Source organism: Anticarsia gemmatalis, chromosome Z, assembly GCF_050436995.1.
Source record: "Anticarsia gemmatalis isolate Benzon Research Colony breed Stoneville strain chromosome Z, ilAntGemm2 primary, whole genome shotgun sequence".
Classification (NCBI taxonomy): Eukaryota; Metazoa; Arthropoda; class Insecta; order Lepidoptera; family Erebidae; genus Anticarsia; species Anticarsia gemmatalis.
Window position 1 is genome coordinate 5838662 of NC_134776.1, and position 16442 is coordinate 5855103.

Consider the following 16442-nt stretch of genomic DNA (forward strand, 5'->3'; position numbering starts at 1 on the left):
ACTACGCATTTTGGATTTATCTTATTGGTAATTTAGTATCATTATCCTGTATTCTGGGTAACAAGCCGAATTGGCATCAAAATTTTTTGACATACGAAATGCATGCGTGTTTCGTCATTACTCAACTAAAAACTGAAATTGGCATATTAAAATTGAAATTGTTTCCAAATTAAATACATCACACTCTGTCAAATAAGGGAATGCGGAATGACCAATATAAGGAATGGAGTTTTTTAGCTTTCATAACTGAGGATTATTGCTAAATGCATGTGCATTCGATTATATGATCATGTTTGAAACATAACAATCCATAAAGCGAAACAACAAAGTCTTTGTTCAAATAAAATTAGGTAATCGATTCAAGTTCCAGTCTATTTATGGAATTTGCTGCCTATTTTTGAAACTTGAAAACAAAGACAATATCACGTGAGGAAAAATAAATGCAAAGCTGCATTTGACCTCATATTTTAAAACAATGTTCCAAATACGAAATGGGCTTTAACTCGGGTTCGAATCTAGAGATAAATGGAAGCAGCTTCACAAATTATTTAACAAGGTAATAGAATAAAGTGATGACATATCAGTCAAGCAGTGACAACGTACTGCCTGCTATTTAACGAAATAATTAAAAATACGTCATGAATCTTAGTATGAGTTTAGATAGAAGTTTATGTTCTCAACATAAATCGTATTCATCATACAAATCGGTCATTCCCAAGGGTCTACAAAGTCTACAATGAACAAATTACTTACGTCACAGTCGTGTTCTAGTCCTTCTTCTGTATAAAGCTGGGGGATACGAAGTTGGTAACAAAATATTAGAAGCTAGAAGCTATAAAATTATTTCTCAAATCAAAGTAACAAAGCAATCTCTCACATAGTTTGTGAGACTGAGTCCTACCTTTGGAGGAAAGGTAAGTTGTAAATACAATGCATACTGTTTTAAACACTAAACTAGCACTATTTCAAGGCTAGAATTAAGTGCTTATAGTAGCTACAATAAATGATTTGATTTATTTGGATGATTTAATAATAATGCACCTTGAAACACATAACCACGCTGAAATCAACAAAACGTAATAGCAGCAGGTTTTCTTTAGTTGCTAAGCTTTGAGAATAATACATAGATTTTTGTGAATTTATTATAGAACATATTAAAATGGGACATAGCTTTATTAATATTACTCACCTACATAGGTAAAATTGAAATACAGCAAAGAACGCATTGCTACAACAAGTTTGTTAGGCATAGAATATTTAGAAATATTTTTTCATCATCAATACATTAATTTATTTAGAAGAGAATTAAGAGGAACCGATAAAGAATTTCCTTGAGAGCCTCATCGACATGAAGCAGAATAACAATACCAACAACATGAGTAGAAACGACAGAGTGTGATGTGATGACTTTCAGAATACAACGAATCTTAAAATTCTTTTGCACACATCCCTGCAACCAATGCACTATCCGTAAACGTTGCATTTTATAATCCTTGCTTCCGGAAAATAATGCCAATTTTAACAACATGTCAACCATGAACATATTAGACGGACCTGCCACTCACTACCACGCCCGAAATGTGTCATTCCGATCCGTTGGTTGTAACTACACTTCAACTAGATGTAAACATGTCTAATAAACTAGGTAGTTAAATTCCTTCCTGTAAACTCCTACTAATCGATATTAATTTGTTGATTGCAATATGTCGTCGAGCCGTTCTCAAGTGCTATGGGGTGCCAGTGGTTAGAAGTGGTTAATGTGTGTGATGTACAGTTACTGAGGTCGTCCGGTCGTCAGCTGCAGGCGCCTCGATATCTTGTGCCTAACCCAACTTGTGATTATTTACGTTGTGTCTATTAATGTCGAATGTTTTAACGATGGATTTCATGGTTTTTTTTTCCGTGATGGTACCCGTTCTCCTCCGTGATGCCTAGTTCGCGTGGCGACACAGTCAATACTTCAGAGAAGCTATAGTCGTTAATGAGTAATAATTCTCTTCGTAATACATCCATTATTATTATTCATTAACTACGTTTAATCTTATTTATTTTAATATTTTATATTATTCCACATCCGTATTGTACTTTATTATTATATTTTACTTTCGATATATTTCCATCGTCTATTTTTATGTAATTTTTATACCACAAGTTTTTGCTATATTTATGTAGGCATGTTGGTGCACTAAGTTTTGTACACTACGCTTTAGAAAATATAAAGTTTGTCCAAATTCGCTTGTCTGACAAATATATTGGAAAGACTTATAGACATTGTGCATATTTTTTCCAGTTCAGACAGTTTTGAAAGAATCGGTACGCATGCTTATATTATTAAAAACTTAGTATTTGAACGAACCTCTTTACCTATGGAATAAATTAATGTCTGTTAAAGTTGAAAGAGTATCTTAAAAAGCGGCAATGTGTGTTCCTTGGCTCGCTTGATCGTCGTAATGCATAGGATTGCCGCTTTTGTGGATATTATTTAACTTTGAACCCTGACCTGAGTATCTTGGGCCAAAGACGCGCAACTTTCAACTACCCTAGGCTACTAGTCCATAGAACATTGATACATACTCTCTTACATGACGGAATGCAAGCGCTTTTACAAATATGCAGTTGAAAGTTGATTGTTGAAAAAGTCTTTCAATATTTTTACAACACACAATTGGCAACTAGCTCAGTTTACCGAATTAGTATTCAAAATTCTAAATTGGGCCTACTTTAACGAAACAAGTCGAGGAGACTGGCAATAATTGCCGGACATTATATACTCATAAGAATGTAATTTTAAGATCAGTATTTCTTATTTATACTATTAAGTCAATTAGATGTACTAGATATAAATTTATCATTAACCTTATCAATTTAAGTAAACCTAGTGATATAATATTGTTAAATAGTACTTATAAAATGACTACAATTGTTTTAATATTATTCCCTGTCTTCTCTACTACGGATTAATCCGAATTGAATTAATCATCGCACGCTGCATGCGATTCGTAGGCTGTGTGTCATTTAATTATATTAATATGATAATTGGACGATATACCTGGGTGGTGAACTTGGTTTAAACAATCAATTTGAATATTTGTATAAAGAACTTTGCAATGTTTAGTAACTTGTTTACAATTGTGTTTATGTCAAGATCACCACAAACAGAACAATAATTTTTAAAGTACATACTCTATTTGAGAGTGATTCACAAAGCACTAGAATCTAACTAGGCTGACGAGTGTTCATATTTCATAATTCTATTTTATTTTATTAATTTAATTGTTTAATTATTATTTTATTTTGTTTCTCGTTAAATTATTCATGATTTTGTGTGTGCGAAATATGAAAACATCGTCGATGTCCGATAGATATTAAATACGCATGTTGTAAATCTGATAGCGGCTTTTAACACGATAGTTTGTGCATCTTGCTGTTTTTTGTTTCTGTTGCAGCGCATTCTCGATATCAGGAGCAGCTCACAGCCCAGAACTTCTGGAACTGAATGAAATGCCTTAACAACCTTCTTAGAGCCCTCTACCTAGTACTATTAGCTGACATTTACGTTCAGGGCGATTGCTACCCCTACATCATACTTTATTTTCTATCGGACACTGTCCAATCTCTACATTCTTAATTACTTACTTCTAATTATAAAAGATACATGAAAGTCCTTTCGACTCCTTCGATTGTAAACCCCTTTAGAAATACGAATAATTTGTAAAAATACTAACCCACAACTTCGGAACGCAGGTAACTACTTTCAAAATTTATACGCTTATACAAAATTCATGTTTTGTCAAAATATTATGATAATACCTTACTGCACATTTACGGTTCAAACTTAATCATATTTATGTAGCGATTGCAGTTACTCACTTTAAGCTTTTATTAGATTAGTTTTTGATTCAAATGTCACTCTGACATTAGCTTCCTTTCAGTAGAATATTGTTCAAACTAAATTATTATATTTACTACACACTTTATAAAATTTTTGACTAATGGCAAAATCATCACAATTGTTAAGAGTGAATACCTTTCTAATATTTACGTACATATCATTCTTTTATGCATTTATTAAGTCACAGAACTATACCTACCGTTACATTATATATTTACATAATATCACGTTGAATCAAGTATATTATCTATGTAATACTGTCAATATATGTATCTCTTGTAATTATTTCTTCGCCTGTCGACATTCCAATGACCACCACGTTTCGGTTTTACTTACCACTACACATAGGCAGCTCGACTACACTTCCTTTTCATTCCTTGTCGTCGAATCACATTACGTATAATGCATTCAATATTGTTGTATTTACTTGTTGTCGTCTTTACAATATAAAAATAAAATAATTAATTTTGACCATTCGACGCCAAGGAAGAGGGGCATTCGCCTTTTTCGTTCCTATTTTATTCTTTTTGAATGAATGTGGTCGCATTAAGACATTTAGCTCTATAAATATTTGTCAATACTAAGTGTTCTTAATGGATCTTTACTTGAATGATTGTTTTCAATGTTATGTCAATCAGTGTTTTTGGTTACGAATTAAAAGCGCGGTTGCAATGCGCTTTTTAATGTTGAGTAGTTAATGAAACGAGCGTCGATATATCGCCGGGGCTTATTTGCAACCGCGCTTTTATAATGTCTGTTGGAGATTGGCGGGCACAGCTAGAGTGCGTGGAATGGTGCGCAGGGCACCGGCGGCGCCGGCGTCGGGCGAGGCTGTCCGGGCCGGGGAGCGGACGTGCGGCCAGAGAACGCCCTCGACGCGCTACTAGACGAACTGCAGACCTTCGCCAAGCCGGCGGCGGCGGCGGCAGGCGGAGGCGCGCGGGGCGAGGGCCCTTTGCGCCGCCTGCACTCGTACCCCAGCGGCAGCGACACCGACGCTTCGCCGCCGGTGCGAGCGCGCGGCCAGCACCCTCCAAAGCCTCCCGTACCAGAGCGCCACCCAGAACTGCTGGCGATGGCCGCGCGCCGCGCGCCCCCGCCGCCGCCGCCCCGCACTACATCCCGTTCACCTCTCGCCTCCCCCACCTCCCCCGCCTCGCCGCCCGAGCCACGCTGCGACTCGGAGCTGTGTCACCCGCACCCTCCCGACCCCCCCTCCGACGACGACAAGGCCACATCGCGTCAGGCGCTTCTCGAACAGCGCCACCAAGAGCTGCTAAAGAAGCAGAAGGCGCTCCAGGAGCAGTACGCGCGCCTTCAGATGATCCAGCGCAGCGGCCCCACGCTGCCGCCCACCGCGCAGCCCGACCTCAAGAAAACCGGCAGCGAGTCCAACCTGCTGACCAAGATGAACTTGAACCTGGCGCCGGCCGCCATCTCCGGCAGCATGACGCACCTGGCCGCCGACTGCGAGCGCAAGCACAGCGCGTGCGGCGCGGAGCCCGCCGCGGCCGACAAGGCCGACTCTGTCGCCACTACTAATAAGGTTTACGAGACTGACATACTGTGACCTTGTAGTCGTTGTTTCATATCTGTCTAATTTATACAAGTCGTATTGTTTATAATAAAGGCACTAAACATCACATTTCTCCACATGTGTAGAGTTAAGGTATCTATTGTATTAGTATTACACGTTATGTTACATATTTTGTTAGATCATTAAGTTTGTTAACTAGTTTAAAATCCTACTTCATGCTCAGTTTCACAAAATACGAAAACGATTCAAACGACAACGGCAACGTATAAAGAATAATAGACGTAATCATTTAATATGTGTCAAATCATAATGAAAAAAGTAAAAAAAAATAAACAATCATACATGTTATCCCCTAGACAGATAGTAATTAGTAGAATGAATATTTTATCTGTGCAGTATGACATAACTCCGCGATTGAATGGACACGTATATCTATCTCGCCTGTAGTCCTTCGGTGCGCTGACAACATCGACGGACGCCTACTTATTAACCTTCACTTATGTAAATAGCTCACTCTTAGATGTAACTATTCCCTAACCTAGATCCTAATGTTTCTAATTACTATAACGATTTACCCTCAGTAATGAATGCCAAAATAAATTCCTACTAAAACTGTAATCACCTAACTCTTTCGAAAGTAAGCAACGATATATAAAATAGTACGAGTCACTGTTTCCCTGTAAACATGGCGCCTCGCGAGAGGCGTCACCGATACAACGAAAACTAAGTTGTACGACTAACAATTAAACTAACATTTCATCTTCAATAAAAGTAAACAAACTATTTAATATTTTTGACGGCTCGTAATTGAAAATTATTGTTTTCGGCAAATATTAATCGTCTGTGATAATAATATGTTAACTAATAAAAATGCATAAGATGAATTGAATCGTATACAGAGAAGAAACAATCGTCGCTACTTTCCTATCAAATGTTTACTTTCTCGGTGTCAGGCGCTACTATGTAAGTAGTGCAAGTACTGCAAGTACTACGTACAGTACCTGCGGCCGCCTCGGACCGACACTGGGTAAAGTGAATGCAGTCATCGATTAGTCTCATCGCTACATAATAATATAATAATATTCTGCTAATCTGCTTACGTGTACTCGCATTGACTATCCGTCATAAATATTAACTATAGTTATTCAAACATTACTCATTAACGTGTAAATGTGGTCAAGCTGAGTGATAGTTAAATTTAAAAAATGTGTTTTAAAATATTATTTTTAGACTCGAAATATATCTACATTAGGAAAAATGTAATAGTCTAGATCATTAGTAATAGATCATTATCTATATGTTAATACCAAATAAATGTTTGCGCTTTTTGAATGTTCGTTGCAAATCACAATTACGAAAAAATATATTCGATTATAAAGCACAACAATTCAAAGCACTTAGAACTTAATTTTTGCGAGAAATTAATTAAAAGAAAAACTTATAAACAAAATTCAAAAGAAATCAATAATGAGAATTGAATTGTTTTTGAAGCTTTTATGGCTAATTGTAATAGAAAACAAACTTGTAGTAAAACTATATTTTACACTAAAAAAAATGTTTTTAGTCCACGTAACTCTGTGTTATCACTTACATATATATCAATGGTCGTATTATAAGGAATTGTCATTTTATTTTCATGATGTGATTACATTCCTGACTATTTTGTTTATCTTTAATTCCCTTTCTTCTCTTCTTGTTTTTATTTTATCTGTAGGAGATCGGTTTGAAAGCTTCTTACCTTTGTAAAATAACATGTTTGTTCTGCAACGGTCGGGGTGGACAAACCGAGGGCGGACGGTGGGCTCCCCTTTATATTTAAAAAATATACCAACTTTTTCAAAATGCATGAATTTTTCAAAACGTGCCAAATCAATGCTTTTTATGTATATAAGTACGTGTTATGTTTTGTATTACTTAATTTGAATTTAAAATATGTTACTAGAATTATTGAAAATAGATATATTTAATTATTTGTCTAGTTAATGATTTTGTTTCGATAATTTATCGATTATAATAATTATTATTAAAAATCATTTGTAGCTTAAAGCATACTATAATTATATTATATTTTGTTGTTAAAGTAATAATCATTAAGTATTATTATTATTGTTTAGCTATAATGGAAGATCATGTTACTTGACATTTAATCAAGTAAGCTTGAACATGTTTTAATGTGAAATAAATAAAGAAAGTTATTGGGGTTTTCATTTAATACAAACCTACTTACTACTTTACTCTTCATCTTGGTATCATGAAAGCACTTCTGATAGTCAAAGCTTCTCAAAATGAAACAATGAGGAATCAATTGCTCTCTAGGCTGACAATCATATTAACAAATATTCTTGAAAATCAAAAGTTTAAGCCATACGCAGTGGCGTAACTATACCGTTCGAGGCCCGTGGCCAATTCATCGGATGGGACACCTCCCCCAATATAAAAAAAAAAGGTGAACCTTTAATATTTTTGACTTGACTACATTTTTTAGCTTATTTATGCAACTAAGTAAGTAACAAAAATAAATCAAAGACAGAACTTTTTTGTAATAAACATGTGTGATAAATAATCACTGTTGGGAGTTGGGATTCTTCTCTGATCGGGGCCCCTTCCGGCTGGGGGCCCGTGGCATTTTGCCGACTTGCCACCCTGTAGTTACGCCACTGGCCATACGAAGAAAAACTATGAAAGATCTAGAACGTGCCGTTACCATGGCTTATTGCCTTTTACATATGGGTAGGGGCTAGAGGTCCTTAGTCTTATAACATACCTACGCAATTTTAATTATTAGTTATTGGGCACTTCAGTTGATACCACCACGCTGGTCAAATGATAGTTGATAGTAGTCTCGTGAGAGTAGGTTGGAATTTAAGATTAAAAGGTGTTAACAAAGCTTCTTTTTTAATGCCTTTGTGGCCGGACCACTGGAAGGACCCTACCACGGAGAGCACTTTAAATGTCATGCCCGAATATCAACTAGGACATACATACATAATATCATGATTTTTTGCCATAGGGATAGGCAGAGATCAAAAAACGCTTCTTAGTACGATCCCTACAGACTTCCCTTGCATCATTCACATCCATACATCTTAACATACAGGACCGCCGCCTCGCCGGATACGAGCTGAATGTCGGTAGCCGATAGTCACAAAAAAATCCGGTACAGTTGCTCGATTTCCTACTACCAGCTTCCGAACCGGCTTGTGATCAAGAAATTTTGTATAAAAATCAGATCAGCGCCTCTGACGGGCGTACCTAGTAGGAACTATTTTGGCAGTACATTTGAAATGTCAAACTTTCAATACTCGACAGTACCGACTGAACAGAATCGCTCTACAGCTAGGAGTACAGAAAATAAAACTTCAAACGGAATCATAAACAATAGTTTAATATAAAATACTTAATGAATAATATTATGACTGTGTGTGTGCGTTACACGCATACATCTACGTTGTGTTACATTATAAATAAGATCACTATGATTAAACAATCACTTTGGTTCACTCCCCCTCCTTATTGTGCGTCTGATGTGTACACCTGAAACAAAAAAACATAATTTTAAGTAATAAGTAAAAACTAACACAGAACCTGATTAGTGGATCCTAGATAGGCTTTTATCAACTTTTATGTTAGTCTCATAATGTGTCTTTGTGTGGTCAGTAGCACGATTCTGTACAATCGGAACCATCGAGATTCTAGAGTTTAACATTTAAAATGTACTGCAAAAATATTTTCTACGAAGTCCAACAGAGGCACTGATCATATTATTATTTTCATACAACATTTTTCGACAGCAAGCTGGTTGTCGGTAGTCGATAGTAGTCGAGAATCAAGCTACAGTTCTAAAAATTTAAGCCTGTTTGTTAGAACTAAAGATGCAAACCTTATATTTGAATGTTAGTAATCAGGTTTGAATCCAAGTCTGAAGCGAAGAGTCCCAATTTAGCCTACAATTTACTTTCGTAGAAATAGATACGTTAAACTCGGTACTATCAAAAACATTTCTTTTGCTTAACAAACATTATTATGTTAAGCAAAAGAAATGTTTCTACCAACCATCAAATATGGTCCTATGTATATAATATAACACAGCAATAATTACCTAATACATTTCTCACCTTTTTCCGCCACCTCATATTCCTGCTATCGATGTACTCCTGCAGTGCGAGGTATATGAACCTGTACTGCATCTTGTTCTGCACCATGCCGCTCCTCTGAGCACGCACCAGCCTCACGGTGGAATACACGTCGATATCACAGTTGAATCCTGCCAAACACACTCTTCATAAGAAAAATAAACTTCAAACACTAACGCAAGCAAACGCACAGGCGAAAATCGCAAAGCGTAACATAAAATCGCTAAGGAAATAAAATGTCGCAACTAAGAACAGGCATAATTCGCAAAAGAACTTATAAATAAAGTATGAAAGTTGTTATGTATTAGTATGTCCCTGGATCTCACCAGTTGATTTAATTTTGTCAATAAGCATGTCCAGCACTATGAATGTGCCCGTCCTGCCAATGCCAGCTGAGCAGTGAACACAGATGACGTTCTGAAATATAAAACAGTCGCTTAGATAATGCTAACTATTGCTTAGCGTGAGATTGCTTAAGATTCCCTTTAGTTTTTTCTAATTAGTTACTGAAATAATGTTTTAAGCTAAGTTTTTAATTGTAAAATACGATTTAATTTTAAATGTTACTGATAGTCAACATCACAAACAGGTAAAAGTATCAAAAGTTTAAAAAATATCACTATTAGCCAATTAAATAATGACTCGCAGCTATATGACCACTTCACAGTTAATTACTCAGTAACCACCACAGAGCTGGGTAGTAACTTTGATCAAGAAGCCTTGATGAGAACTAATAAATAAATTAATATCTTACTATTTCAAAAAGTATCTGGTATATGAATCTCTGCCTCTTCCATGCTATGAATATCATAGGGTAGGGAGGTCAGCCTTCCTAATGCTCTATACTTCCTAATGAACAATAATTATTCCTAATCCACTCACACACAACTAACACTAAGAAACATATTGTTAACTTGCAATAAATATTTTCTCTCATTTTTACCTGTTCAGGTGCAATGCTGTCTTGTGAGATTTGCGTCATGCGTCTGTTGATGTGGTCTATAAAAGTCAGCACTCCGTCCGGGTCGATCGGTGTGCCGTGATCTGGCCAAGCCTGCAAACATGAAAACATAATATTATAGGTAACTATTATGTCCAAGAGCTACGAGAAAAAACTTTTACTTGCATAACAATTACTAGAGGAATTACTATTTACCTTATGACATAAAACGTACAGAATTATAGAGTCGTTTTTTTTCTCAATATACGGCATTTTAGTTAAAAGACTTGCAGAAACTCTTCCGTCTTGTTAAGAACTTTTGGTTTATTAAATATTTGTTATATTTAATCATCATTCTGTTTTAGAAATAATTGAGTTTTATATAATTTTTAGTAAAAACGTCTCAAATATGGATCATATTTTTTTTGCCATATTTGGGAGTTGTCGTTAAAACAATCAATTAGTTTTAAACATTAAGCAACCTAAACTTTTATAATAAAAAAATAATATAATTTTCTGTATCATCCTTTTAAAGAAGTGGCTTTTCTCTTACCGTGAAATGATACTGGTATATAATCCGACAGGCCTTGTCATCGCTGACGTCGAACTCCCTCAGCAGGTAGTCTTCGTAGTACGTCTCTGATATGGACTTGACTGTGAGGCCGTCGAAGCGCTCCTCGTGACCCGACAGCGGCCAGTAACGCTCGCATTTTTTCTGGAAGAATACAAGAATATATTTCAATTTTTGGTGGTAGGGGATTGTTAAAAACACAAGGTTTATAGGAGAAGGTATAGTATTTGTGCTTTATAAGTGAAATAAGATGAATTTATCACCTCGCTGGCAAGCTCGAAGGAGGCAGATGCAAATGAAAGAAATGCACTGAATACGTTTCATGTAAATACGAATATATTCAGCGAAATACATTTACTTTACTTTTGTGTTCATGGCAAAAGCTCGTATCAATAAACCCAAAATAAAGTTGTCCGACTACCGGGCCAGGGATCTGTGATCTTCTGTATACTATTCTGGTACATACCTTGCCATTTTCAATCTCGTTAGTAACCATAGCGATGACCCTGACATCTTCTTGCCAGATCATGCGCCAGAAGTCCTCCTTTGTACTCGACAGGCAGCCCTGAGCCGCGATGTACACCTTGTCTTTTACTGGAATAATAAAACAAATATATGAGTACCAATAAATAAAATTCACTATGAAATAAATAGTCCTAAGTTAAGAGATCAGAATATTCTTTATATGCTGTGCGTTACTTTAAAATAATATTTATATATCTTTGAGGAGCTGTGATAGCGAGGAGCTGTGATAGCCGAGTGGTATAAGTTGGCACCTCCCACGCAAGTGGTCGCAGGTTCGAACCCGAGGCAACACACCAATGACTTTTCGAAGTTATGTGTGTATTAGAAATAATTGTCACATGCTCCAACGGTGAAGGAAAACATCGTGAGGAAACCTTGCATGCCTAAAATTTGTTTAAGACATTTATTGAGGGCATGCAAAGTCCCCAACCCGCACTTGGCCAGCGTGGTGGACTCAAGGCCTAACCCCTCCCTCATTACGGGAGGAGACCCTTGCCCAGCAGTTGGACAGTAATGGGTTAAATTTATTTTATATCTTTGTCACTGAAGACCTATGATATATGTATTTTACGATATCCGAATCTACAAACAGTTTGTCACACAGTATGATAAGTCGCTGCATATTTAGAATTCTGTACAATTTGCTATTTTGTCTTGGAATACTCAAAGCATTTATTGAAAACAGCTGGACTAAGATGTTCCGTACATTCTGTGAATACTCAAAGCATATATTGAAAAACCTCTTAACGAAGAAGTCTACTGTTCTGCATTTCGTGTTTTAGTAGTGTATAGATATAACTAGCTGCCCCGCGCAACTTCGCTTGCGCCTCATAAGAGAGAATGGGTCATATTTTTCCCCGTTTTTGTAACAGTTTTTACTGGCACTCTGCTCCTATTGGTTGTAGCGTGATGATATATAGCCTATAGCCTCCCGTAGTTCCTGATATTAGCGCGTTCAAACAAACAAACAAACTCTTCAGCTTTATAATATTAGTATAGATTTGGCATTCGAGTACCGTACCAATAGTGTCGCGGCCCAAGTTGCCGTTGATTTTGTCCAGTTTGATTGATTTCTTGACCTCCCTCAGCGCCTCGTCTGACAGCGACTTGGAGACGAGCGGGGGAGCCTTCTTTGATACACTGTTGAGGATCAACGCTGAAACAATTAGAAAAATATCAAATTAGTTACTATGATTATACTGTTAAGCGAAATTCTCAAGACCGTACAACTAATGATAACTTTAGATGATAAATTCTCGATGCATAGTTGTAATACTAGATTTTAGACATTTAGTTTCCAGTAAGAGTGAAGTCAAACTTGATATCTAAACTTTACATTGTTGTATGGTGAAGAGTTTTCTTCAGGTTGCACAATAACAATGTTGTCATGTTTCATTCATAGTCAAAACAAGTAATGTTTTTGATCTTATCATTAGGGATTCCGCAACAAACATTATTCTTAGTTCAGTACTCTTAAAACGTAAGCTTATTTGAATACTGCATAATTTTCCATTGAAGTCTTATTCGTCATAAATAAAAGGATTCAAGTCATGTAAGCGATGTTATTCCCTTGCATTATACCGTGAGTTTTCTAGAAGCGAACACATAGGTACCTACTATGCAAACTAACCGCATTACCATTTTTGATTTATTACAATTCGTCCATTGTACTCGAAACTGGCTATAAGTACTACGCACTTGGCAAAAACGATTCTTTTCCTTGTTGATCCCAAATTCATTGCACGAATGTATCGTCTACGTACAAAGGCAATCACGGATCTTATGCGACTCTATTACCAAAATAATACGTCACTAAATGAAACCAACACATTTTTCAAAGCAAGAGTCAATGTATAATTTGGGATGACTGTGTTTGTCATATACCTAGTACATCGTTACCTTTGACGGTTATCGGTTAATTGTTAAGACGGCAGCCGATGCCGTGATAAAGGTCACTAAAATAAACCAAAAGAGCCTTATTATTTTAAGCAATTATAGATATCTCAGAGGTATCTTGGATTTTGTGCCACTCCCAATGTTGGTCGATTAGTTTTTCTTAAATACTATACTATAGTATGTATATAATAGCACATGCACTGAATTAAAAATAATTCATTTACGATACGTAAGACTTTTATAGAACATAGTGCCCTATTTTTCTGAAATAAGCAACGAAAGCATCTTCAACCTTAGGCTGAACGAACTATAATACTTTTTATTCCATTATTTTAATATCAAAGTGGTCTGTTTGTACATTGTCAGCAGTGCGTAGTGATCCATAAAAGTCGTGATCGCGCCACAGATCATATAATTTCAATAGCCAAAGTACCGAGTCAAGGTGAGTACGGTCGTAAATAAAGGTACTGGCTGGCTTATCAACAAATACTGCTACTTGATGTAGGTTACTACTTAGTGCTGTACTGGTAGCTCTTGTGTATGATAATTGAAAGTTGTCTTAATGCAAACTGGGCTGAGAAGTTGACTAAACATGCAGTCAATTTAGATATTGATTGTGCGTCAAGGTACGTGCAAATAGTGAAGAAACACTCCTGACATTAGCTACAGATTAAAAAATACTACAATTATTGCTTCCATATGAATTTAATAATGTAATGAAGAAGAGGTTAGACTTTGTATCTTACTCGTATCAACAATAAATATTACACGAGCCTCATACCTAATATGAAATTGAAGGAACAAAATTCGCATCTTTGCATTGCATAAATTGTAAAAGCTTGCTAAAATATGTTATACAATTAATTAACTATATAAATCAATTAGAACATAATTGTATTTGATATTTTAATTCATCGTAATCATCGTACGTTTACATGACAACACAAAGTTATTTAACTTAGAAGGTCTACAACAAATGAAAACAAAACAAGTATAATTATTACAATTTTGTGATAATTTCGCGTGTTTCTCCGGCCTAACGCGTTGACACATTTATTTAAGGCTATTAATATGCACTGCACATTTACACCTACATCATTTTAATCTACGTAAAAGAATTACGACTTTATGTGTGACCTTCTTCCTACACAAAAAATACATGTGTGTTGCATAACATCCTGAATGGACACAGATCAAAAAGTCTATTTTACTAGTTATCTTAGAGTATTCTCAGCAATCACGGCATTTATTGTGGTCATTGACTACAGTCTGTGCTATCGAGTACCAAGAGATTGATGTTAAAAGTGTTCTGCAGAAATCGTTCCTACTACAGGTGATGATCAGATTTTTATACAAAACAAGCTGACCCGCGCAGCTCCGCTCACGCTTTCTTGTTTTTATTTGATACTGCGCACTTATTATCCTTAATAATATAATTTATTAATTAACCTTTTACTTCCACAAATAATTCAAAACCAAAATTAGGCAAATCGATCCAGCCGTTCACGAGTTTTAGCGAGACTAACGAACAGGAATTCATTTTTAATAGTAGATATCGGTAACCGGCTAACTATCGAGTAATAGGAAATTGTTGTATCAAGACTTACATTGCACACTATCCAGGCTTTCGTTGGAGGACTGTACTGATGAGGAAGAGTCGCTGAGCCTCGTGGACCGTATGAAGCTCGCGTTGATATAGTCTGAATCCACGCGGTTCTCGCGCTGACGGAGCACCACACGAGTTTGGTCATCTGAAGATTTAAGAGGCAGAATTCTAATTAGTATAAGGTTAATTACTATGACAAATTCAAAAAGGAATGTGTTTTTGATAAGCTTTTTATGTTTTTGGGAGTAAGAAAGGTGATTAATACTACTTCAAACTTTAAAACTAAGATCGAAGTCTGTTATATGAAAGTGGTTAGGTCTGGGTATGGCGGAATTCTACGAGTTGTTACGTGTTGCTAAAACTACTGCAGAGTGAAGGCCATAGAAAACAGTACTAACAAAGATTTTAATAATAATTATAGTCGACTTACAAGGAACGATATCCCGATATCTGTTCTTCGAGATGTTCTCCGGCTTAGTGCCCTCCTTAGTGGTGAAGACATGTCTGTCTTCCAACATCTTCAGTGATTGAAACTCTGCGTCGAAGCCGCAGGTATTGTCCACCTTGTGGAAATCTTCATTCTCCTGAAGCAAATTTAAAAACACAAATGATTGAATTGCGTTCAGTATTTTTATTAAAGAAGCTTCATCTCCTATTCGAAATAATGTTCGATAAGGCTTTGGAATCGTTTTGTAACTTACGAGCTATGTTTGCATGAATATAATGAGATGAAATTGCTATTTCACGCAAAAAAATACGAACAGCTTTGGATGAACATTTCCAGCGAGTTCAATAACTTGGTTCAGAAATTTTGAAACGTATTTTTGGCGTACCTACTTGTAAAAACCTAAGTGTACCATAACTTCACAAGACGGATGTAAAATATACTGTTCTAACTAATCAAGTGATTTATCTTGCGTAAGTTTATTAAATCATTAAAGACATAGTACATAGGTGGCATTCGATGGCATTCCTTTAGATCATGTCAGCCCACGTGCCATGTGTTCCTAATCATATGTGCACTAACACATCTGAATGTGGAGCGGCGTCATGTTTTATTCACCTTGTTAGCACGTGCAACACAATGGGGTTTTGTTTACCTATTTACTAGTATAGGGAAAATAATTTCTAGGGTAAAACTAATGTGGAACTCATAGTCTGAAAACTTAGTAGAGAGTCTTAACATGCACGATTTATTTATCTGGATTACAATAAATAATACTGTGTATTTCCAAAATAAGTAGCTGTATCAAATAGACCACCGTCAGCCGCATAAACATGGATAACTACATTGAAGTTCTTAATTCTGATTTTTTATGCCTTCGACAGCCGCGAAACTTGC

At 36.2% G+C, this 16442-nt stretch overlaps 2 protein-coding genes across 15 annotated transcripts in view; one reads left to right on the forward strand and one right to left on the reverse strand.

Moving 5' to 3' along the window:
- LOC142986186 (coiled-coil domain-containing protein AGAP005037) overlaps positions 1–7614 on the forward strand; it is a 387196-nt gene extending 379582 nt beyond the window's left edge. For 9 of the 12 annotated variants that reach the window (XM_076134511.1, XM_076134516.1, XM_076134514.1 and 6 more), the window contains one exon: positions 4695–7614. In XM_076134511.1, coding sequence (XP_075990626.1) covers positions 4695–5462 — 768 coding nt within the window. In that variant the 3' untranslated portion in view covers positions 5463–7614. Of the gene's footprint in view, positions 1–1935; positions 1986–3446 lie in introns of all 12 variants that reach the window. The other 3 variants (XM_076134520.1, XM_076134522.1, XM_076134521.1) reach the window with 3 other exon arrangements.
- Positions 7615–8795: 1181 nt separating this feature from the next.
- The window catches only part of LOC142986480 (tyrosine-protein phosphatase non-receptor type 11-like), a 77695-nt gene continuing 70048 nt past the window's right edge, over positions 8796–16442 (reverse strand). For 2 of the 3 annotated variants that reach the window (XM_076134995.1, XM_076134997.1), the window contains 9 exons: positions 15531–15684; positions 15102–15245; positions 12620–12754; positions 11540–11667; positions 11056–11217; positions 10506–10616; positions 9889–9979; positions 9529–9693; positions 8796–8963 (listed from right to left, as the gene is read on the reverse strand). In XM_076134995.1, the coding sequence (XP_075991110.1) occupies positions 8917–8963; positions 9529–9693; positions 9889–9979; positions 10506–10616; positions 11056–11217; positions 11540–11667; positions 12620–12754; positions 15102–15245; positions 15531–15684 (1137 nt within the window). In that variant the 3' untranslated portion in view covers positions 8796–8916. The remainder of the gene's footprint in view (positions 8964–9528; positions 9694–9888; positions 9980–10505; positions 10617–11055; positions 11218–11539; positions 11668–12619; positions 12755–15101; positions 15246–15530; positions 15685–16442) is intronic. The other variant, XM_076134996.1, reaches the window with a different exon arrangement.